Source organism: Falco naumanni, chromosome 2 (assembly GCF_017639655.2).
Source record: "Falco naumanni isolate bFalNau1 chromosome 2, bFalNau1.pat, whole genome shotgun sequence".
Classification (NCBI taxonomy): Eukaryota; Metazoa; Chordata; class Aves; order Falconiformes; family Falconidae; genus Falco; species Falco naumanni.
Genome location: NC_054055.1, coordinates 56,618,862 through 56,643,855, shown reverse-complemented (window position 1 = coordinate 56,643,855; position 24,994 = coordinate 56,618,862). Strand labels below are relative to the sequence as shown.

General features: G+C 38.4%; 1 protein-coding gene across 1 annotated transcript in view; it reads left to right on the top strand.

The window, feature by feature from the left end:
* ABCC4 (ATP binding cassette subfamily C member 4) overlaps nucleotides 1–24,699 on the top strand; it is a 159,538-nt gene extending 134,839 nt beyond the window's left edge. Inside the window, exons 29-31 of the mRNA XM_040584392.1 lie at nucleotides 357–462; nucleotides 15,287–15,421; nucleotides 20,228–24,699. Of these exons, the coding sequence (XP_040440326.1) occupies nucleotides 357–462; nucleotides 15,287–15,421; nucleotides 20,228–20,335 (349 nt within the window). The 3' untranslated portion in view covers nucleotides 20,336–24,699. The remainder of the gene's footprint in view (nucleotides 1–356; nucleotides 463–15,286; nucleotides 15,422–20,227) is intronic.
* Nucleotides 24,700–24,994: the final 295 nt, after the last annotated feature.

The window sequence follows — 24,994 nt, the reverse complement described above, 5'->3', positions numbered from 1 at the left end:
AGAAAATAGCATTGATTTTTTTAATGGTGTAGAAATCTGTAGGAATATTTGACTCTGCAGAATTTTCCCCTTTCTCTAATCAAAGCCTGAGAAATTAGTCTCCTGAAATGAAACCTGTGCTCTGCTTTCAGGAAGAAACTCTTTCCTCCTCAGGTATTAGAGAAGAGATTTTGGAGTATGTTTCACGATATGCCTCCAAGTTATCTAATATAACGAGAGGAAGAAGCACTGTAATGACTTCATAAGCATATTTCCTGCTGTACAATCATGTTTGATGAAGTCATAAAACCTGCCTGCCATTCAGTTGTCTGTGCAAACATCTTATTTTTGTCTGCATTGCTCTTGCTGTGTTTCAGAACGGATGAATTCATTCAAAAGACGATCCGTGAAAAGTTTGCTCACTGCACAGTGTTGACCATTGCACACCGCTTGAACACCATTATTGACAGTGATAGAATTATGGTAAGACATAACTGCTTAAAATTCTTCACCCTTTTTTTTTTTTTCCCCCTTAAGAAGAATAAGGCTGTTCGCTTGCTTTTCTTAATTTTGATCCAAAAATGGACAAAGATTTAAGTCATACTGTAGACTTATCCTAGTTAACTTAGTTATCCTAGTTACTGTGATTGGCAACTCAAAAAACTGTAGAAGTAATGACCTGAAAAGACTTCTTACATTGTCTGGCCCTGCGGTTTCCAGCCTGTGAGGCATGAACTCATTGCAGGTGAGGCACAGCAGCAGACCTGAGCAAATAAACTCTGCCAGCACTAGGAGCCTGTGAAGACACACCCAAGAGGCTCTGGCTAGAGTCAGATGGATTCAGTCAGGTTTATTAATTCAGTCTTGGTGGGCTGAGGGAGGCAGTGACAGTAGTTACCAGTGTGGGATGTGTGAGGAGGAAGTGGTAGAGGTTCTGGGGTAGAGACATGGAGGTAAGGAGGCAGCAGCTGCTGTGGGGCAAGGGTGGTGGTGGGAGAAGTGGAACTAGACAGGCAAGGTAATGAACATGACCAGCTATCCAAAGCAAGGTTCAAACAGAAAAGATGAAGCACTACCAATCCAGCAGCCTCTGCCATTTTTGTTCCGAAAGAGCAGGGATATACTCTGCCACTGTGAAGTACCCATTCTGCCATCTTGTCTGCCCCACAGTGCATTGCGCACACATAGAAATGAGGAAATACTTGCTGGTTATTTTCATAAAGGCAATGGTCGTCTTTGGGCTTTCAGAAAATTGGACTGGTTTGTGTCCTTGAAATGATGTGCAGCCTTCGGTTTTGCAATTTTCTGCAGTAGGAACAGGAGCCCTTTGCAAACGTTTTCTTCACAGCCAGTTAACGAAGGAACTGATGTAGTGGGCAGACCATGTTGTAAGTGGAACTCAAATGTATCTGGGCTTCAAGCAGAAATTACCTTTCACCTCAGTCGTACCATAAAGACATACTTTCTTCAACTTTCATTTTGTGAAAGTGAAGAATGTTAATTCTTTCCGTATTTTTTTTACTGGTTGTTCAAAACATTTTAAAATCTGTAATGGAATTACAATGGTTGCCTGAAGTACACAAAATAAAACAGTTGGATCTACTAGGGTGAGTGGTATTCTGAGGAGTAGAATAGATTGTGACCTGAGTAATTATAGTTTACTTACAAAAAGAGAAACCAGCAGAACTGCCATAAGTAGTCATATAATTGCAAGCATTTAACATATAATAAATAAATATTTTCTTCACTGGTGAATACTTCCCCACAGGTCTAATGGATATGTTGGTGTTTTCTACAACTAAAGTGAACAAAAGATTTGTGAGGAAACAACTGTGACCTAATTAATAGCTGTGTGTATTTGTTAGCTGTCCAAAGGGATTTCTGTGGGTTTTGGTTCATTAACAGCCATTAACATGTTACGCACAGAATGCTCTTTCCATGAAGATATTTTCTTAGTTTTACCTTTAATATCATGCAGTTGTAATGAAAACTGGACGTTTTACTTACTTTTTTTTGCCAAAAATCATTCAAAGAACAGAAATCACCCTTCTCCCCAAACTGCTCAGTATTATTACCAACTATATAGCTACTCTACTGCATTTCTAGAGTCTGTACAGTATTCTTAACCTTGTTGTTTCAGTTTAGCCACTGTTAAGATTTCTAGTTTCCTAAAAGTCCATTTATGTTCATATATTGTCTAATAGTCTTTTGTGAATGCCTTTGACCTCTTTAGAGTCTTAAGGAACATATTTGCAAGAAGATGTGCCTTTGATTCTGCAGTCATTAGTAACTCTTAAATATTTTTCATCTTTTTACATTGCTCCATTTTGATCTTCTTACAGATTTCTGTGATTTGGGGGGGAGAGAGGAAGGTCAGAAGCATATAACAAAAAAAAAGGAGGAAACTGACATGTGACCCCTTAACAAACCTGTTTTCTTGAGATCCTTATTCAGTTGTTGATTCTGTTTCTGGACAAATCAGAAATATGATCGCATATTTAGAATGATCAGAGTTATGGCAGGTGTGCTTTTGTTACACTTTTAATTACTTTGTTTGCTCAGGCATGTAACTCCTAGTGGGATTATAGCAGAATTTTGGAAGAATAAGAAAAGTATGTGTCAAAAATGCAAGGAAAAAGAATATCCATTACTTGGTATGATTTAAAACCCTGGGTTTGTTTCTTCTTTAATGGAGACCTTTAGATGGAGTAATGTCTCCATTCATAAGCCATCCCAGATCTCTGTTGTTTGCTATCATGGTCAGCTTGTTAGAAAATGAGAGAACAACAAAGGTGGAACCTGGCAGTTGGAATATTAACAATTGTCTTTTCACAAATAATGAGTGAAGTTATTTTGCAAACAAATTTTGAGCAAACATGTTCAGCACTCTTAATCACAAAAGTCCAAGCCATTCCTGAACAAGTGTACACAGCCTGAACATAAGGTAGGGTTTGCCTCCCTTCCCATTGAATCAGATTGAAAGGAACCTCAGGAGGTCTCTGGTCTAACCTCTGCTCAGAGCAGGGTCAGCACTAATTTCAGATCGGCTTGCTCGGGGCTGTTTCTAGTTGTGCCTTGGAAACTTTGAAAGATGGGGTTTCCACAGTCTCGCTGGGCAACCTGCCGCAATGCTTGATTATCTGCCATGAAGTCTTCTTTTCCTTATATCTAGTGGAAGCCTCCCTTCAGTTTATGGCAATTGTTTCTTGTTTTCCTAATGTGTATCTCACTAAAGAGCCTGCTTCTGCCTTCTCAGTAACTTCCTTGTAGGTATGGGAAGATTGCTGTGACGTCCCCTGAAGTCGTCTGCTCTCCAGGTTGAACAAGCCCTGCTCCAGTCAGCCTCTCCTCACAGGTCAAACACTGCAGTCCACTGACCACTCTGGTGACCATATTTCAAACTTGCTCCAATTTACCTTCATCTTTCTGGTACTGAGGGGTCAAAACTGGTCACTGTATTCCAGATCTGATCTGATGAGCGCTGAATAAAGCAATTCCCTTGATCTGCTCTCCTGTTGATACCCGTGGTCCACTGCTTGACTCCTGTTTCGCTTACTGAACACCAGGACCCCACCTCCTTTTCAGCACAGCTGATGCCCAGGCAGTTACTCCCCAACTGGTACTGATGCAGGGGGTTATTCAATTCCAGATTCAGGGCTTTGCATCTGTCATTGTTGAGTGTCATGAAGTTCATGCCCACCTCTTCCTTTAGCCTGTCTAGATCTAAAGGGTTTTGAATGTCAGCCCTGTCTTAAGCGTATTCTCCAGTTCGGCGTTGTCCACAAGCTTTTGATTTAATTCAATTTAATTGCTGTTTAAAGCAGAACTTCCCAAAAAGAAAATGTTCACCTTTAGCATTAATCCAAACATTTAAAAAAAAAAAAAAAAAAAAGAAAAAACAGGAAATAATTTTAAGAAAGTCTTGAGAAAATGTCAGGTTGGATGAGTATGGAAATAGGAACTGAACGTGAACTGTTGCATGTCTGCTCACACCCATCATAATAACCGGTTCTATTTTAGAAGAGAAGGAAAGCCTACTGGAAGAGGAAAAAAAGGAAGAACAGAATACATTTTATAGAACTGTAGACAAATCTGGCCTCAGGAGTTGTTTTAATTCTCGTTTGTTCCATTCCCAAAACCATACCTCTGGTTTCATAATCCAGGTCACGCCTTAAGAGTATTTCCATTATATCTATCTTACTGATAAACACATTTTATCAGAACTTCAAACACTTAAAATCATTGAGGGAAGAGCTGTATTGTGTAACGTGATACTCTCTAACCCAATCACCTCAATGAGTAATGCTACATTGCACTTGCATAGGACCTTTCATCTGGAAATTGTAACGCTCTTTACAAACATTAATTAATTAAACTTCAAACACCTGGGTGAGATAGGGAAGTATCCATACAATCTTTGGAACCAAAGTTGGAAAGACTTGTTAAGTCAGACCATCAAATAATACTGCCATAAAATTATAATCCAGCGGTTTTCAGACTTTTTTTTTTTCTCCTTCCCTCTGTGTTGCTCCAGAGTCTCATAGGACACTTTCTCATTCCTTTTTCTTCAATTAGTTTGAGAACCCAAGTTGTAATTCCTCCCATCAGGTGCTAGCAGTACCCGTTTTGGCTCTTTGGCACAGGCAGCCACCCTGTTCCCTGGCAGAAGGGGAGGATGAGATAAATGCTGTAGTTGCCTATTCTGTGATGGCAAATCCTGGTAGAAGCTCAGCTCAGGCTTGCTCCACTGGCACCCTCATTCCACACAGCTTCCCCACCAGCAGAACAGCTGCTTCCCTGTCCTGTCTTCACCTTAGAGGGCAAGGACCTTTTACGTAAATTGCATCTACAGCCAGGAGCAGCCTGGGGCAGCCAAGAGGCACCACTCCCAAGACTTCGAATAAGATCTCATAAAATCCCCATCACCCATTCCTCCCGCTCCTCTCTGCTTCCTTCTCCAGGTCGAGAAATAAATTTTAGAAAGTGTGTTTTTACAGAAGGGAGAACGGAAACATACAGAAATGAAGACTCACCCAGGGACATAGTGGATCAGTAGCAAAATAAGTATATGCATCTGGCAAGAGCCTGATGCGGTTGTTTGCTCTATATGCTATGCCATGGTCTCTATAGGAAAGCCACAGAGCAGTCAAAACTTGTGCGTTTTCCAATGACAAGGATGTTTCTCCACAGAGACTTTCCATATCAGTGCAGCACTTCTTTGAAATGGAAACTCTTTATGCAAGCAGAACTTGATCTAGTAATTAAAAACTGTCATTCAAATTGGAAGGTTTTGATGAAGAGAAGCATGGGAAGAGATTTGATTTATTTATGGGAAAACCTGTTGTGGTTACATTCTGAAATGACTAATGTTCAGGGTAACAATACAATGTACTTCACAGCCAGACTTGAGTTGTTTTTTTGGTCAATAGAAAATTGCTTCCCACATCTTTCCGGTAAGCCTCCCTCGTTCAGTTGTTCTCATTTTTCTGATATTACATTTACCATGGTGGAACATCTGGGCGTCATAAATCAGGCACCATTTTTCATGTATTTGTAACCTCAGCAGGGCAATCAGTCCACCAAGAGTAGGTGTAAACGTCTTGAGAGCAAAGGGGAGGCTCTAGAGAGAGGTCCAGGCAGTTTGCATGGTGAAAGGGCAGTCACCTACAGCTAGACAGAAAATGCTATGCAGTAGACAAGGTCTGAGTGCTTGTCTTGCTCTGGAGATCTGGTATCTGACCCAGTACTGCACATCCTTCATCCTTCCAGTTGGAGGTGAAGCACTAGCGTTAATAGAGACCTAAGCAAACATGATAGTAATGGCAGTGCTGCCCTTCCTTAGCATGGGGATGATGACAACGTTCTTCCAGGAAGTGCACAGATCAGTGCTCTACATTGTCCTCTGTCTCGGGTCCGGATGCGTTGCTCCCCATTCCCGGGAAGATGCCATACCTACCAGCATACACAGGGCAGTCAGGTTAAGGCCAGTCTCCACCCTGCCTTGTGAAGCATTGTGCTGCCAGAAATGCAATCATGGAGCTAAAGGGAGAATAAGCATGAGGGAGTCTGAATCCCAGTGAGAAGCAGAGTTCTTGAAGGAGTGGAGGAGCCCCAGCTGCTCTACTGATACCTTCATGTGAGCCTTCACGGCAGTGGCCCGGCTTCAGATGGAGGTGTGGAGAATGTGGGAAAGGTAGTGGTGGTACACTTGAATTAGTATTACTGAGTTAATGCCATAAAAGCTGCGGTCTGTTGGCTCTTATTTTGGTGGCTTTTGTGCCACTTATATAAATATCACTGCTGGAAAACAAATGTGTGTTACAGGAAATCTTAGACATTCAGTTTATCCGTGAGTCACAAGATAAAGAAATGTTCAGTCCCAGTTGTAGAACAGTTCTTCGTGAAGACTGGGCGTGTTGCCATTAGTGTTGACTCTCACCTTAAGCAGGTACATGTAGGACTGTTTCATTGATGGAACCTGCTGTTAGATACAGGCCCTCAAAGCGCATAAGATGTCTAAGAGAGGCCAGTTGGCAAGACCATAAATTTTTGTGGAGCCTGAGATGGCAAAACAAGAAACTTTGTGAAAAAACAGAAGTAATTAGGGCAACATTCAGAGCTGTTGTTCAGTTGTTCAAAATTCTGAAGTAGGAGAACTGCAAGGGTATAAAATGAGTATTGGGTGGGGTTTTTTTGTTTGTTTGGGGGTTTTGTTCTGTAATACAGAGTGGAAAAGGTTTTGACCTTATATTAGCCCAGTATCTGGAACGTGGTGAGATATTATTGCATATTATACTTGTGCTATTGAAGTTTATTCTGTTAAAAGAATGCAATGGGAGCTTAATGGGGTAATGAAAGCCCAATTTTTGAAACTAGGCACCTAATTCTTATAGAAACCTTAAAGTATGTTGTGGATCTGAATCCAGTAATCCACAGTAAAGTTGCTACATTCATATTTCTGCACCTGCTGTCATTACTCAGAAGGAACAAACACTAATAAAAGTCTTTTTTTGACTAAGCCTTTGTCTTGAAAATGTGGCCTAGGGAGTATTAGAACTAAACTTATTATTTTTTATTCAACCTAAGAAAAATCCCATCTGTGCTATGCGACCAAAGTCTTGGGTAAAGAAATGTGAAGATAAGAATACGAAGGATAGTCACAGAAGGAGACCTGCATGTAGCAGAAGATGGAAAATAATGGTGATAGGTGAGATGCTTTGCAGAGGAGAGGTGAAAGAATACTTGGTCTCAGCATACCTGAAGATCAGTATCAGTATCAGTATGTACACAGCGAAAACATTGCTTGTGTACATGTGTTCTGTGACTGGTGAATTGTCTGGATGTTTAGGTTTTCAGGATCCAAACAATCGTGAAAAATTAGGAAATATCACTTAACTAGAAGAGCTGATGAAATATTTCAGGGAGACTCTTCGGAGTTTTTAAGCAGTTCCACCAGATCTTGTCTGTGATGAATGCCCAACCTACCTACTTGGCTTTTGACTGTATTGGAGCCCATCTGGCCTACTGATGGAGAGCAAAGGCCCTGGGAACCATTAGGTTTCTCCTTTCATTTGGTAACTCAGGACTTGCAAAGTTTCTGCAAGAGCTGAGCATTTAACAAGTGATTTTTCAGAAATTGTCAGTTTTGTTTTGAATCTGAACAAAGGCAATTTTCACTGTTCCCAGATCTTCTGAAACTGAGTTGATGTTTAGCGACGCACAAGGGAAAACCAGATCCTTCCAACAGTGAAACATAGTTTTCAAAGCTGAGTAGTTTATACATCTTTACCATTAAGAGAAGATACTATATTGGTGTTTAGCCCAGGTTTTGCGTAAAATACTGAGCTATGTTCCATGGTCGTGCATCAGAGCAAGTGTTATCAGCTGAGATAGTGTCTACGACAGTTGTAAATATCACAGCTGGCCCAGCTGTCTCTAAAATGAGTCAAAATCCCACTGAGCTTGAAAAGATACTAGGATTGTTGATTCTCTTTGCCAGCTTTAAGCCATTACATGTCAGAACATTGACATCTTTGAGGTCTTAAAAGCTGCTCCCACTTCAAGAGGGCTGCCCAGCCAGATTCTTCTTTTGCCTGAGTAAAACAACTAATTATTGAGGCAGTACTTCAGCTGGGAGCATTCAAATAAAGATCTGGATTTGAATTACTGCAGGAAGTGAAGCCAATGTCTGATGAACCTTGATTCTGTGAGACATTTGTGTATGAATGTGTTTCCATCAGTATAAGGACAGTTGGATAGTGTTTCTTTAAAGACAACGGTATGGAATCCAGCCCATACTAGAAATACTAACACGTCTTTAGAGAATTATTTTTTTCTCTCCCAGAAATTACTGTTTAAAAGTAAATTAGCACAGCACATGCTGGTGGCTGATGCTTTGAGCAGAGTTTCTGATAAGGTAAAACTGTGTGCAGGGGCAGCTGAGCCACAAGTTCATTGTCATCAGAAACTGATAAAACCAAGAGACATGCAGAGTCATCTGCAACAATATTCCTTAGCCTCTTGAAATGTATAATGTCCTTGTAGCTTATCTAACTTTCTGAGACCCTCAAAAGTCTTATTAAAGAGTGAGATTTCTTAAACTGAAGTAATATCTTCTATCACCTCAGGACAACATTTGAGCCATTCTGCAATCCCAGTTGAGAAATGTGGCTTTACAGTGGTGGAAACAGTCATTACTGATTGACCAAGGGTGTTTTGTCAGCATGTACAGCTGTTGGGAAGAACTGGCGTGAGGTCCCTTTATACTCTGTAAGGGAAAGGTTGAACTTGCACTGGAATATCAGACGTTTTGAGGTGAGGAAACTGAACAACACAAGAAACATCTGCAGTGACTGGTTAACAGGCTTCTTTCCTCCAAGATAGAGAAGGAGTTAATATTGAATGAGTATCAGTAGAATAAGACTCATTATTGCATACATAATTGATATTTTTTCCCACAACATTCTAGCCAGCTTACAGTGGCATGCCATCAGATGGAGTAAAACAAGGTATAGATTTTTAAGCTTCTGCAAGAAAAGTAAAGATAACTCATATGTGGATCAATTTACTAGGCAGCATCACATGCTCGGTTTTCCCTAAATTACAGCTCAAGAATAACTTCAGTTTAAAGAAATCCACTGTTTTTGGTTACAAAACAAAATGTCTGAAGTTACCTTTTATTTGAAGTAGGAGAAGGTGGACAGGGGGGTACATGTCAAATCCCAGTGACCAGTGGCAGATTTGGCATTGTTACAGCAAAGTTAAGCTCTGCTGAGGTGAAATATTTGGAAAGTCTGAAAATAATAATTCAGATTATAAGAAGGTGTATGCCCAAGTGTGCTCTGCTTTGTACATTACCTGACACCAAATTTGTCCGGAGTTACTGGTAATTTGTGTAGGAACCCTGAAGGAGCTAGGGGAATGCTTAGATGAAACCTAAAGACTGAAAATAAAAAACAAAAAACCCAAAAGACAGCTAAACAAAGCTTCACCACTAAAAATTTTTTTTAAAAAAGGGGGGGGGGGGGACACAACGTAGAGGGACAGGACGACGACCTTAAAAAGAAAAAAAAATCACTTTTAAATAGTTCCTGAGTTATATTTGCAGGCTTCTCAATGTTCTTCGATGTTTGCAAACCTGTTTAGATAGGTTGATATTTATAAATGATTCTTTAGAGAAGTATGTACATGTTTCTGATCTGTTTTGACAAACCGTGGTGAGATGGAAGAGACAGAACATGCTTGCATCTGAACTTAATGCCAACTGGAGTGCAGGCTGTTGACTCTTTCCCACAAAGCTATGTATTGTCTCGAGTAAATATATTTCTTATAATATGATGTAACCAGAAGCATCTCCTGAATATTCTCCTCTTCCCAGGACTTTGTTGAAGATCATCTTGATGTATGCTCTCTGAGGAAAACATTGTTCAAAGTTGTACTCCTAGCAGAGTTTTGAACTTTAATAAAAATTTTGTTGTTTGGTGATGTCTTCTCCAAGTCTAAATTAAATCAGATGTATTCCCTAGGAGATAATTTGCTTGAATTATTTTCCTTTTGAATAGGAAATAAAAACATTTATGATCAACTCTTAAATGTCCCATTTCCCCTCTGGCTTTATGGTGAAGATGAACGTGAATAGGAATACTAGTCATTCCTCAATAATAATTGAAATAAATTCCCATGCCCCCCCTCCTCTGTTGGTGAACACTTCCAACCTTGGACTGCTTTTTTTTCCTCAGAGTGTTTTATAACTATTGTTCTCTTTGTTTGTCTGCTTTTGTTGCTGAAAGTTAGAAAATGCAGGATTTAGAACTTTCTTTTTTTCTGTCTATGGATAGCCATAACTACATGGTATTTGTTACAGCGTTTTTTAGGGTCCATGTTCTTTCTCTTTCTGTGGCTAGTGACACTTCTTTTACTTACATTAATCCACAAAGAAGATTTTAAATTCACTTACAGAATTGACGTTTGCTTTTCCAAAGTCCTGTGCAACAGAACAATACAGATTAGTTGCAGGAATCATTAGGAAGAAAATCTGCTGTCCTGGTTCTGCTGCCTAGGTCTCTGCTGGAAACTGGCCTATCTTGATGCAGTATCCCCATCATTCATTGTCATTTTTCTCTCTTCTCTTTGTGAAATGGGTCTCTTATTTCTTTTTCACCAATTTATGGGTTTTTTTTATCTTCCTTGCTTTTTTGTCATGGTTAATACATTAAACTATGAGGCTATGAAATGGAAATACTGCAAAGTTTGGGGTTCTTTGTGGGGGACCTAGGCAAAGTGGAGATAGATACCCTGGTAAGGGTACAGAAGAGGCCGAACAGACAACTATTTTAGTTGTCTAAAATTAGTTGCAAATCTTATATAAATTTAGTTCAACAACATTTTTGTGGCATTGTCAAATAGTCTTGTGCTAGCTGGAGTTAATATAAACAACACGTTTAAATGGCTAATACTCCATTTTCACGTTTGTGATTGCAATTGGCAAATTCTCCAATTCAAATACTACTTTTCTGTTTCTCTGTCCTTCCCTGCCATGTTTTTAATCTCATTCTTCCTATATTATTTTATGCCTCTAAAACAAAGTGCTTTTGATAATTATGTTGTGTTCTACTCAACATAATGCTTACCATTCTGCAAAAAAATCATAGCTGTGATGAGCAGCCATCGCCCCAGACTATTCAATCAGGATGAACCATTAGACGGAGTGGAATTAGGTGGCATGAGAGGATCTTACTGAAGAAGAATGTAGCGTTTGAGCCCTGTTTGAACTTAAGATGTCTGAATAGTGCTGCTTGAGTAAGGATAATTTAGATACTTATAAGTAAAGATCAGTTTCACCTTACACAAGGATGTGAGTAAATTCCTTTGAATAAGAATTTTCCTGCATGCTTTCTTTTGCACGATCACCAGCAGCCAATTTTGTAAATTTTGTACTGTCAGAGTTACTCTTCCACTTGAGAAAATCCTGTTGAAGTCATAAGGATGCGACTACAAATGTAAGAACAGTGCAGGCGAAGCTGCCAGTGCAAGACAGCGGCGAATCTGGCCCTGATTTACGTATGACTACTTTGGGGTTATATAGCTTTTTTGTGTTTCTTTTTATTTTACTCTGGGCTGTCTTAAGTATTTCACAGACAGTTAACTCCCACAGAATGATTATGAGTCTTTATTTGGTTTATTTTACAGAGTCAGACCGAGGAGCTGAAAAGTTGAATGATTTGTCCCCCTCTATCAATATCTGTGTTACAGTCTATAATGAAATCCCAGTCTGATTCAGAGTCACGTGCTCCTGCATGTGTCCTCCATATTCACCCTGCTCACCCAATTTTGCCAGCTACAAGCTTCTCGGGCTTTTCTGTATCAAGTTCCACTGGTGCAACTGCCTTGGAATGCATCTGAGTTCGATTAGGTTACTTTGTGCAGTGATAAGCATTGCATGCAAGTTGATAGAAAATATGTGACTGGTAAACACCCGATTCCACCTTTCCTGAATGATTAGCTGGCTTTTTGAAGTCCTAATGATTTTAATTTGGCTTGGAGTCATTAAGTAAGAATATGCAAAACCTTAGCCAAAGTACCTATTTATTTATTTAAATTTTATCAGCACATATTTCTTCAAAGAAGAGTACCTATCTCTTTGTCTAAGCACTTCTTAATAAATGTATAAATATATAAATGTATAACTACCAAGTAAATCAACTTAAATTTTCTCCATTGTCTCATAGATGACAGCAGTTAGTAGAAAGAGCATTTTTCCTTGGTGAATAGGTTTTATAGAGTATTGCTGACTTGTAGGAGTGATATGTCTGTTCAGTTTCATTCTTTATTTTTCATTTCAGATTTTTTAAAATGTAACATGACTTGTTTGTTCTATTTTCATAACACAAGTTTGTTTTAGGTCCCCAAATAAGGATGTAAATAAATTAATGATTTGTTTAAAATGTGAGTGGGATTTTTCTAGACAGAAAAAATTTTCTTTCCCAGGTTTTCTCGAGAAGAAAGATTGTCCATGTTTGTGGTTGTTTCAGATATTTGCAAAATTAATGTTAAAATTCAAATACCTCAGTGATATAATTTTTTTAACAAAACTCTATTTCTCTGCTGTAGTTATGTACTTGTAAGAAACACATTTAATGAACATACTTTTTGTTTTCCTTCCAAAGGAGTGGTTACATAATCTAGTGCTATGCTGAGGAAAACTTTACTTATTCAAGTCACCAGAGATGTCCTGTATTGTGGCACCCCAATTTAATTGTTACGTTGAACTATATCTGTTAAATAATTTTTTTACATTTTTTAAGAAGCTGTCTTTAGCTGTGACATACTGTAGTATATAAAAGATTGCTGTTAAAACCGTATTTGTAATTAATCCTTAAATACTCTGATCAAATGGGATAGGACTAAGTACACTGAAAAATCGACATGTGCGCAGGGGTACCTTTGCAGATGGAATACTGCATCCATTGTATATTAAATGACTATATATTATGCTATGCAACATTACTAATATTTTAAAATTTTTCTATGAGCACTTTCTTCAGCTATATATCAAACGTTATTGGAAATCGGTGGCAGAGGAAAATAGTATAAGCAGAGTTCTCTAAAATACAAGCTTCTGAAAATAGCAAATAACTTTTTTTAGGTTTCTGTGCATACAGTTTATAAAACTATGTGTAATTACGCTGCTGTTGTTGTCTGAGTTATTTTCCATTGAAGTGCCATATACTCAATTGAACCAGATGCAAAAGAGTGGGCACCTTTCCCCTGGTGTTGGGTCCCTGGTATCAAACAAGTCGGTGGTGATCTTGGCAGTGTGTAATTTTCACACCAGTGCAGGCAAAGGGATCAGCTTGGCTGTCCTACTTCATTGTGGGTTTTGTCATTAATGGGGGTCCAGGCCGCCTGGAGGTCTACCAAGCCTTTGGCCATCAGCATTTTTGCATTTTCCTTTAATAATAAAGCAGTTTTCCTTTAAGCAGTTGCACAGGCAAAGTGCATGTTGGAAAGTTTCCTCACGGGACTTTGAATTTGTCTCCAAGCTTTTTGGAGCTTCTTCTTTCAAACAGAAGTTTGCAAACTATTTTTGTTATTTTGGAAGTTGTCCCCATAATACCTTTTATTAATTTCTTTCCTGAAATCAACAGCTCCAGTTTTTAGATTTTTTTTCTTTTTCTTTTTTTTCTTACAACTATGTACACCACAATTATGGTTTGGGTTATGAGTCCTTGAAGTCCCTCTGTTGTGGCAATATCTTTTTCAATAGCGTGCCATTTTTATTCAGCTTTTTATTTATATAAGGACAAAAATATTTTCCGAACTACTTTGCTTTTTCACATAAATTCTTTCTCTCTTTTTTTTTTAACTTTACTACTCCTACACATGGACTAAAGTATTGAACTTGTAGACTGATACCCAAATCTCTTTCTTGAGTCAATACCATTAATTTATAAGCCAGTTAAGTATTTGAGTGCATTGCATTTGTCAATATTGACTTTCCCCTGCTATTGTTTCTCATTCTCTTAGGCTATTTAGGTGTATCTGAATCTCCTCTGGTCTAGACTTACCTACTCATATTTGTGTCATTTGCAGGTTTGTCACTTTTCTGATAACTCCTTTTTCTGATGACTAACACATATGTAGCTACAGCATATGCCAGAATGATGCGATTCCCACCGGTTCCTACCTGTTCAGCCTTCCATTAAGAAAAATGCACTGTTTATTTCTAATCTCTGTTTTCTGGCCAGGTTCTTGAAAAACTCTTGTCCCTTGTAGCACAGCTATTTAGTTACACCAGATACCTTTCTGGAAATCCATATAAACCATTTCTCCTTTAGTTTTCTTGTGGTGCATTAAGAATTGTACCAGATTTGTGAGGTACAGTTCACTTTTGTTAAAATTGTGGAGAACAATTTCTGCCTGTGATCTGTGTCTTCTACTTGTATTTTAATGATTGTTTTACCTGAATTGTTGTCTTATCTCAAAATACATATGCTAGTCTAAAAGTTCCCTGAATGAATTCCATAAGGCTTTGCAATATGGAAATGCAGGTTTTGGTACCATGCAGTCCTTAAATAGTCACTGGTATGAGAATTTTTTCTTAGAAGTTCAGTCAGGTTATTCTTAAGTTTTTCTGATATTTTTGGCTGTATATATTCTCTGTTACTTACTGACTTAATGCCTTTTTAATTTCTCTGTTGTTTTTTCCTTCTTCCTTCCTCTCTTTTGGATACTTATGTCCTGGTGGCATCTCGTTGTTTTTTGTTTGTTGGTTTTTTTTTTTATGTAGAAAGAGTAGGTTCAGGGGTAAGTGTCTTTCTAATGCGTAGTTGGTAGAAACTGATGCAAGAAACTGTTTATCTTTTCAGCAACACCCTCATTTTCTTTAATTACATCTTCACCTCCTCTAATCCAAAAGACCTACTTATTCTCCCTTAACCATCTTGGCGGTTATTGCGTGGTTTTTACCCACAGCTGTTTACTTCAGAGCCCGTTTTAGGCCTCTGTTTCTTTCTTACACAATGAATCTTATAATCTGCTTTGTTTAGTTTCACAAACATTGTATTTCCATATTCTGCATAACTTTGCATTGGATTCCTATAGGTGGAATGGCTGTAGGGCACTCTAAAATTGTACAACAGGTCTATAAACTGAAAAAGTGCTATGCTAGTTTGAAGAAGACGTGTTTCACTTCCAGGATACAAAATCTTAGCACTTGAAGTGCATACATTCCCCTCTTGCTTGTAGTGTCTTAACATTTGGTTTTGAATTTCTTATGTTAATATGTTGGTTTCTGCTGATTTAACAGGTTTTAGATGCAGGAAGACTGAAAGAATACGGTGAACCTTACATTTTGCTGCAAGAGCAAGATGGTTTGTTTTACAAAATGGTGCAACAAGTGGGGAAGACTGAAGCGACTTCTCTGATTGAAACAGCAAAACAGGTAATTTTAGAAGAAGGGATGATTCAGTTTGTTTCTGCAGTTTGTTTATCTAAAGTTAGCATATTCAGTGTCACAGTAAGCCTTCCACTAAAGAATCTGTTGGCTTTGCAAGCCAAAACCATCATTTTCAGTGCTTTTTTTAGTGGAATATACACAGGCTTCCAAATGATAAGTGTATTTATATACCCTGAGTTGAAAGACTGTTTGGATTTCTTGCATCCTTCTGTATGTACACAAAACAGTAAGTGTAAATAATATATGACATACTCACCTGTGCTGGGCATGGATTGTAGAAAAACTTGCTGAAAAACATGTTAGGGCTGCACAGCCCAAAATTTATCTGTTATTTCTATATTTTTAAAAGGGCTCATCCAATTTTAGTTTGAGGTTCAGTACTTGTGCATTATATATAATCTCTGGGGATGTGATCACATTCTTGTACCCTTGCTTAGTTCTGCACATAGGATGAGCAGGGCTCAATTAAGAAGCAGCTGTTGAATGTTTTGTTGCCTCCTTGTTCCCTACAAGGCTCTGTGCCTGATTTACTGCTTACTATTCAAATCCTACTCTGAGTACAGAATTATTAATGTGATTGTGAGCATTCCTCTGGCAATCAAAGTGTTTAACAAACATCAATGGATTAATTTTCATAATATGCCTCTGAGGTGAGGCTATCTCATCTCCACTTTTCAGATGGAAAGCTGAAGCAAAGATAAGGAGATAAAAAAATGACCTGTGATTGAGGAACTCATTTTGACTAGCTTTTGGCTTGATTTCTTTTTTCTTGATAATTTACCACACAGGATGTCCAGAGCAAGGTTTTATTTCTCTCAGTGCCAATGAAGTTTCAGCACTGCTTCAGTTGAGAGTGGCAGTGCTCAGTTTGGCAGCAACTTGCTTCAAGTCACGTAACTTTACTTGCAGCATGCGAGTAAGGCACTGATACGAGGCAATTTACCAACCTGGGAGAACCTTTTCAAGACAAGAGACAGAGAGGTCTTACTTCTAGCCTTTATGCTGTCCTCTCCTCAAGTTGTTGGAGGTGTGGAGCAGAGCGATTCCAAACTGTTTCCTGGGGAAACAGGATGCCAATAAATAGGAAGCAACATGTAAAGACAGAAACCAAAATGGCAGACACCTGGATATTTCCTAGTAAAAATAGATGCATTTTCAGCAGGTTTGAAAAACATGAAAAAATGTGCAGTTGTGGAGGCTGCATGCTCATGCCTGGATGTTATTTTGCTGGACTTTCTGAAGATTAGGGAAGAGATTTCTGTGTCAATTCATATTCTTAGAATTTTTTTAGAGCTGCTGAAACCTTTTTTTTCTTATAAAGAGTTTTTCAAGAGAAGTTCTGCAGCTCAGAGCGTACACTATAAATCCATGTCTGACACTGATTGCAGAACTAAGGAAACAGCTTTGTCCTTAGCTGGACTATGTAATGAGTCCTGCTGTCCTTCTCCATTGCTATACGATATAGCTTCTTATATTTTATTACTAGAAAGGATTGGTTAGCCGTGTTTTTTATGGTGTGTATATGACAGTCTAGAGGGTTTATAAATGGTGTTTAAAAGGATAGATTGAAATTCATACAACCAGCGTTTGTCTGTAAAGTGAAGGCCAGCTTCCTAAGCCTTGATCCTTGGAATGGCAAGGGGTAAGGCTATCCAGCTGTCCTAGAGACTTAGCCATCTCATTCTCTCTCTCCTTCCATCCCTGCAGCCCTCCCCAATTGCACAATTGCATTCAAAGATAATTCAAAATATATAAAAATAATTGCCTGATGTTACTTGCCCATATACTCATCTGCAGTTACCACATCAATGTTATGTGATTTTGTACAGGAAGGGAAGAGATCCAGGAACCAGTCTCTGCTGAAATGTGGTTTGATGAAAAAGTTTGCTAACTCCCAGGCTAGAAGGCAGATACAAGCTTTAGCATCTGCCAAGAATGCAAAGCATGGTGCTTATCCATGCTCAGCCCAAAAATAAGGGAATCAAGAGACTATATCTCCAGTCAGCAGCTACCCAGAAGCACAGCTATAGTTCCTTCTGTTGGAGGGAGTGGGACATTAATTCGAGGGTTTTGTTATTGCCATCCCTTGTGCTTCATACATACTTTCAGAGAAGTTGCTTAGTCAGAATAGCTGATTCCAATGGCTTTTCTTTTTACCCTAGTAAGTCTGTTACATGTATTGCTGTTGGTTTCATACATTCCTGCTGTGGTTACTAAGAACTGTTTTTATGAAGAACAGCTTTTTTTCTGTTGTTGAAAAACAGCATGCTGCACATAAAAAGAAATGGTAATATGACATATATACATACTTTTCAAAAGGCATTACAGTGGGTTGCTAAGTAAAACGGTTTGGAATGTGGCCTTGCTTTGGCAATGACTATTTCATTTCTTGCATTTTGGACCTGAATCTTGTGCAGAACAAGCTTGTACCAAGAGCTTCTTTCAGTAAGGTGGGACTTCATATGCATTTTTTGGAATAGTATGGATTCTGCATATATCCTTTAAGGGCAAATGAAGTGGGACTACACATCTTAAACTGGAAGACTAACTTGGACATCTTTGAAGAAACCTTATTTTCAAAAAACTCTCATGGCCATCTTAGCTAAACATTGCAAGTTCAAGCTATTGCTGGAACCTTAGCTCAGGCTTCTGAACTGATCCAGCACTGCTATTTGTCGGTCTCTCTTGGTCACTCAGTATCCCCATTTTTTGTGCAAATGTCAAAGAAAACAATGCAGGCGTAGCTCAAATTGGAGACCTCTGAGTATATGTTAACTAGCCCATGAGCCAGACTGCAATAGAATTGTGCTTAGCATGTGTTTTTGTCTTCGCTTAAAGAAGCTATTAGGAGAAAATGCTATGGGAAAGCGAGAAACAGTCATCAGTCAGTTAAAAAGGAAAAGAAGTGCTCAGTTATTCAGATAAACAAAAGTGGGTGTATTCTCCGTGCTTTTGGCAGCATTGAGAGAGGCTTTTCCACAAGGTTTGGTGGCATCAGGATAGGGCTGGTTCTCTGTCAATCAATTTTTGAGTACTTTGAGGGGAAAATAAGGGTTATTTTCTTTTATTTTAAAGCTATGACAGATGTGTAAATATTAAAATACTAGGTGTTATCTCACCTCAGTGATTACTTTTAAAAAGGTTGCAGCTCTGTTGGCAGTGGAAGAAACTTGTATAAAGAGTTGGGCATTTAATATCTTGAGGGATTGGGCTCAGGGGAAGAATTGCAATGAGACAGTTGAAAAGCAGCTGCCATTTCATTACGTCTCTCGTAATGTGCCAAGGTTTTCTATTAACTTTCCATTAGAAAAAAATTCGCATTCAAAAGCTGCATTAAAAGTATGCCAAAGTTTTGTTTTAAACCAGGAACAGGATGGGAATACACAACTGGGGCTGCTGTCTCCGCAGCATGTGTGGAGGCAGGCGCCTGATTAACTTTCCTCTGTTGCATCTGATCGTGGCTGGTTACTGCGGAATGCCTCTTAGCAGGACTTCCAATTCTTTTGTTGATTCAAATCAGACCTTAATATTCTTTGAAACTTGTAAAGATGCATATATCCTGCGTTAGCATGTGTGCACAAAAGACTACAGTGGTACTTACGGGAATGTTTTTATAGAATTACTATTTCTTTTTTGTCCCGCATGTCTTATACGTGTATTCATATACATGAAAAGGACATTATTATCAAACAAACTGAACTTTGTTGACAACACTCAAATATAAATTGGAGAAATGTTTCATAAGCCATAGTCAAAGCAGTCTGACTATGAGACCTAACTCGTGACATGTGTCAGCTTCAGAAAGATAGTGTATTTTCTGTTTTTAAAGACTCAAACAAAAATTTTCACATTCTTCTTTGAAAAAAATTGCATTTGAAGTCCTTTTTTCACCCAAACACATTTTTAGATAAGAGCACACAAGTCTTGACATTATTTCATTTTGTTATGCGCATCTGTCAGGGAACAGAGATATGATACAGCTACTAAAAACTGATGATTGTGGAACAGTGAAACTTGACAGCATTTCATTTCCTTTATGTTCTGATTATACATTTATCAGGAAACCTGTATCTCTTCTAGTTGAGCTAGAAATTGGTAGAATTCAGGAACTCAAAGGCTTGGCAAAGAACTGTCCTATTATTTGGTATCATCTTACATTTTAGAGAAGTTGCTTGGTTGAGTCATTGTTAAAGCTTTTGCTTCTTCTTTCATTATTGTGGTTCACTATCCAGAGATCACATTTCTATAGGCCCTATAACTGCTCTGCAGCACAAATTAAACGCTGGGATATTTCATACATGTACCTCGAAGTTTCAATGGTTGTCAATCATAGTTTGTAAAATATAGGGATTACAACCTGATATTAACATCCAAATCCATTGTGTTCATTTTATGTGTGAAAATGAGAAACCCTTGTGCAGACGCAAGATTTCACAGCTTCTTTGTCATCCTGTTTTTAATTTATCTCCATGTTTTGAGCTAGTAAAATGATTTTACTTATCAGTTTAATGTAAAGTGATAAAACGTATCTATTTATCTGAATTACCAGAATTTGAGTGAATCTACAGGTTGTGTGGGATTTTTCTCACGCTTTGTTATAATGTAAAATCGTATAGTAATTTTACTAATTTCTCAGTGACACACAGTTACTGAATGCCACTAACCTGAACTTCCTGTTGGGATTCCTTAAGGACATGTGTTTATCTCTGCTGTATTTATCTCCAGAAATTTTATTTGAAACTAAGAGGTGTTTGATGCATAATTACTCACAGAATCTGATATTTTTCCTAGGTGTACTTCAGTAAGAATTACCCAGAAGTTGTTCAGAATGGTCAACTTGCCACAGACTCCTCCTTGGATCCTTCCTCAGGATTATGCATAACTGAAACTGCACTGTGATTCCTAATAACCTTAACTGTTTTCCAGAGAATGTAAACCTGAGATCATCTAAACTCAGTGACAATGTTTGCAAATGTCAACAGGAGAGGAAAAGGAGGGGGCGATTCTTTGCACTGGACATCCTTCCTATTTAATACTAAGAAGAAAATTTTTACTGTCCCTCTTTCTTTAATTTCAGTGCAATATGTTTTCCTTTCCAACTAATTATGTTTGTATTGCTAAGGAAATTAGGCAGACTCAGTTTTTATTTGAAATTTTATTTAAAAAACAGGTGCAGGACACCTAACAGGTCTAGGGTGCATATTTGGAGCTTATTAACAAAAAAACCCCACAAAACAAACCAAACAAACAAAAAATGTGTTCTTTTTCTCTTTTGGAAATACTTTGAGAGCGAGCAAAACCAAAATTTTGTCTGTGTCACTTTAGAACAACAGCTATGTCTAAACAGCAGATTCAGTAGCGTACAACTTAGTGGTCTAGTGCAACTGTCTTTCTACCTGTCATAAGTAGCTATGCAGGTTGTTAGAAAAAAGAATTGAACAAGCCAAAACTGCGTTTTCTTTTTGATAGCAAAAAGTACTATATACTTATTTTTTTGATAAGTAATTCAAATAATGCTGTTCAAGATGAATGTAAATATTAGTTTTATTTTGCTAAAATCCAAATGCTGAAAAATCAGTCTCAATCTTCTATACTTTAGAAGGAAATTACCACATTTGCACTGAAGAAATATTTAAATAATTTAACATACATTCCTCTTTTTATCCGGCTTATCAAAGAAAAAAAGGTATTAAAATAACTTGAGGAAATGTTTGAATGACATGTCATTATACCTAAATACCATGTAGTACAAAGTTATCTTCAACACAACACATTGAAATGTATACATTATTTGCATTTATTGTGCCTTAATATTTGTGCCTTCAAGCCAAAGCTGTAACTGCAGGGTACACAACAAATTCATTAAATATATGTTAAAAATATGTAACCTTAGTATATTTAAAGTTTTGCATCAGGGGTTCTGTTGAACTTGAGCTGTTTGAAGTTACCGTCCTACCAGAATAGGTAGGAAAGTACAACCTGTAGTTTTGAATGGCTGTTGCTGATAGAGAAATGCAGTGAGAGAGAAAGGTTTGGTATTCATAAGTTATGTCCTGATTCAGCAAAGCACTTTAACACAAAGGCACTATTCCCATTTTTATTTATTTTTTTTTAATCAAGCAAGTGCTGTGCTGCTTCAGATTTTTTCCTGTTTAGTGAGATACCTACTCTTTGAGGTCCAGTAGAAAGTAAATCTGTTCATCTTACTGTTTAAAGGGCACAGTAGAGACTAAAAGGCAACAGCTCTCTTCAGAACATGGAAAATACTGTGCTTTTTAAAAAATACTGAAGATACTTCCTATTACCTTCATAAGACAAATGTTATTTACGCAGTGTTCACCCAGTGGTCTAAAAGTATAGCAAACACAAATGTATCTCCTTTCAAGCAGTTCTACCAGCAAATAACCGATTCAAATACAAAATTACTCGCTGCTTGTCCAGAAGTCAAATGAAGCCAAAGCCTGTGCTTTAGCACAAGGGCTCATCTAGAAGGACTTTGTCGCCCAGTGGTGAGAGGCAGAATCCTCATTCCCATGTTGCAGCACCTTCCCTGCCTTGAGGCTTGCTGTCCTGCCATGAGATCCCCAGAGGGAGGGGAGGACCTCTTACTAACTGCAGTGCCACCAGCCAGCTTCCCCTTGTAGCGGGGAGAACAACCATCAGGCATCCAGTTTTCTGGTAACATCCTCCTCCGTCGTTAGCAGGAAGTTACAGAATTAAATGCTCTTGTCCCTAGCTTGGTTTTGTCAGGTTCTGACAGTTCTTCTGTGGCAGGTAGCACCTTACACTGTAACAAATCCCACAGAGATCAGTGGAACTGAACTTCATGCAGTGATGCACAACATGAGGCTTGTGCTACACCTGGTGCTAAATAGCAGCCGGTCAGGGATGGCTACCTGTCCCCAAAGCCACGAGGCACAGATTGGCTCCTGTGAGCAGAACTTGTGGCTAATCCTTAGAGCACATCAGCCACATCCACTTTTCTGTATCACTTGGCCCTTGGCCTTCTCTGGGCTCATGCAGTCCACTTATGGACCTAGCACACGATTATCATCTGGCGTGTTTTGTTGTGGCTTCCTTTTCAATTCAAATTCTCTGAAATAAGGATAGGGCTGTTCTGCAGCTCAGTACAGTGGTGTTTGTACTGCACAGGAATGTGAAGACTTGGAGAAGTGTTTGAGCGTGTAAGTCACATGGGATAACACTGAGGGACTGTGTAGCATGAAGAAAGTTCAATCTTGCATGGTCTTGTCTGTAACTGCCTTTTTGGAAGGGATCCATGGTGTGAACCATGTCCGGACTCCGCTCAAGCTTTGTCATGGAGAGACGTGGCTGGAGTGGTCCAAAGCAGAGCTAGGGTGAGCTGACCAGTAAGGTAATGCAGATGCTTCGTGGAGCCTGGTGTCTGAGCTCATTTGTTTACCTCTTTTACTGAGCAGTGTGGCCATATCCAGAGTCTAACTGTGTTTTACAATAGTGAATTATTTGTATTTCTAAATATTTAGTTCTTACAAGAGAGTAAATATGAAGTATAATACACTGAGACTTTTAAATACGCTAAGAGAACAGTATGTTCTTCTGGCCATATACCTTGAGTTTATATTTTTTTATCAGAGCCAGGGAGATATGCATGCGTAAACCAAGGGTATAATTACAGTTTTAGTTCATTTCAGCTCTGAAATGAATCTATGGTAAGTTACATTTCAGAGCAGAGCTCCAAAACGCTGGCTGCTGCAGACTCACTGGTATGAGACCCTGACAGATCTAGCTATCAGTCTATAAGCTAGAATTAATTTGATCCTGTAGCTTTTTGAATGCGCACAAAAATGTTAGGTATCTCTGAAAATGCTGATTCCACTTCTTTACATGTTTTGGCAGGACATTGCTAACTGCAGGTATCAAATATCAATACAAGAGAAAACAAATTTTTTACAAAGTCACACTTGAAAGCCACAAATTGCTGGGTAGAACAACTGATAGCAAGTCATTTGTGTCTGTCGTTGGCATTATGTCATCTTTTTAGTTTAACAATAATGTTTTAATCTTGAAATTGTTTTTTAGGTTCTTTTGTTGGTTTTGTTGTTGATAGTTCTTTTGTTTAGATGACTGTTGGTTAAGATTGACTGACCCTTTTGATTTCAGCTGAGTAAGAAAATGTGATGTACCTGAATGGCAAAACTCAGATCAGGGATGAGAAAGACCTTCCTTCGGTGAAAGTCTTGGTCTGTTGAATGGATGAATTACCTTTCCGGCAAGGTGTTTTATGTTTCCTTTTAAAGAAAAGTTCAAATAGTTCTATCCTTCCACTTTGAAAATGTTCATGCTTTACTGGGAAATAGTAAAGCTGATTACTATAAGCTACATTCCTTCCTGGGGATCTTGGAAAAAGAACTCAGTCTTCTGAGTTATTCAAGCCTTTTAAAATATTTCTTCACCATGAGGTGCCTTAATGTATTCCAGAGTCTTATTTCTAATAAACACAATTTTATACAGTAATACTGAAAATCATCAGTTACAGAACTGTTGGTTGTTTGGTGCAAAAGACCAGGAACAGCCTCTGCTTCTGATCTTAGGAATTGTTCTTCAGACATCCATTTTGGTGTATCTTTGCTCCATCCCTCCTCAAAAGGCCACTGGGAGAGTCAAAACCAACACACTTCTCAGCGATAGGTTATCTCATGTTTTGCTTATTTTAAGGGTAAAATTCTCTCGAGTGAACTGAACCAGAGCTCGTTTGCCAGATAGGCGTAATCTTCTGCAATTCCATTACTACTGCCCTTTGGAAGAGGGAGGACCTTCTTGTGACCAACATCAGTAATGCTGGTTACTTAAGTGGTAATGACTGTTTCTTTTAACCTTCCCAATACATGTTTAAAATAAGATTGCAGAGAGAATCAGAAAGGGACGAAAGAACCAAACGTTACAGAATTTTTCCTGGAAATGCTGCTTTTTGTGTTAATCTGACCTTTTGGAATATCTCACTTTAAAGTTTGCCTGTTTGTTGCAGGGGGAGGCGGGGAGAGAAAGAGTTGAAATCACTTATTTCCTGTCATGGTTATGAGCATCTGGCAGAAGAATGTGGCTTCCTATATATGTTTTACATTGTGTAACAACGCACTGCTTTTTCATCATTTTAACTCTGGTTGTGTTTTGGTTTGGTTTTTGCATTTACGTAATTTGATTTTGTTATTGCTATGGAATGATTTATTTTGTTGATGTTCACGTGACAACTCCTGTCATACAATAAAAGGTGTTTCTCAGAAGCATGCCGAAGTCTGTCGTCATTGCAAATGGTAAGTAAAGGCAGAAATGCCAGCTGGAGCTGAGTCAGATAGTGCCTGAAGTCCCCAAACACCTCTTGGTCGCATCGCCAACTCCCAAGAGCTGAAAATCCTCCATTTGGAGGTACAACACAAAATAACACTTTCCAGCTTGGGTTTACCGGTGGATCTGTGATCTGAGATCTCTCAGACCATGCTATCAAATTTTTTTGCTTCAATGACAAGGGCTATAAAGTAATCCAAATAGCTTTTTAAAACCTGTGAGGAAAGAACCACT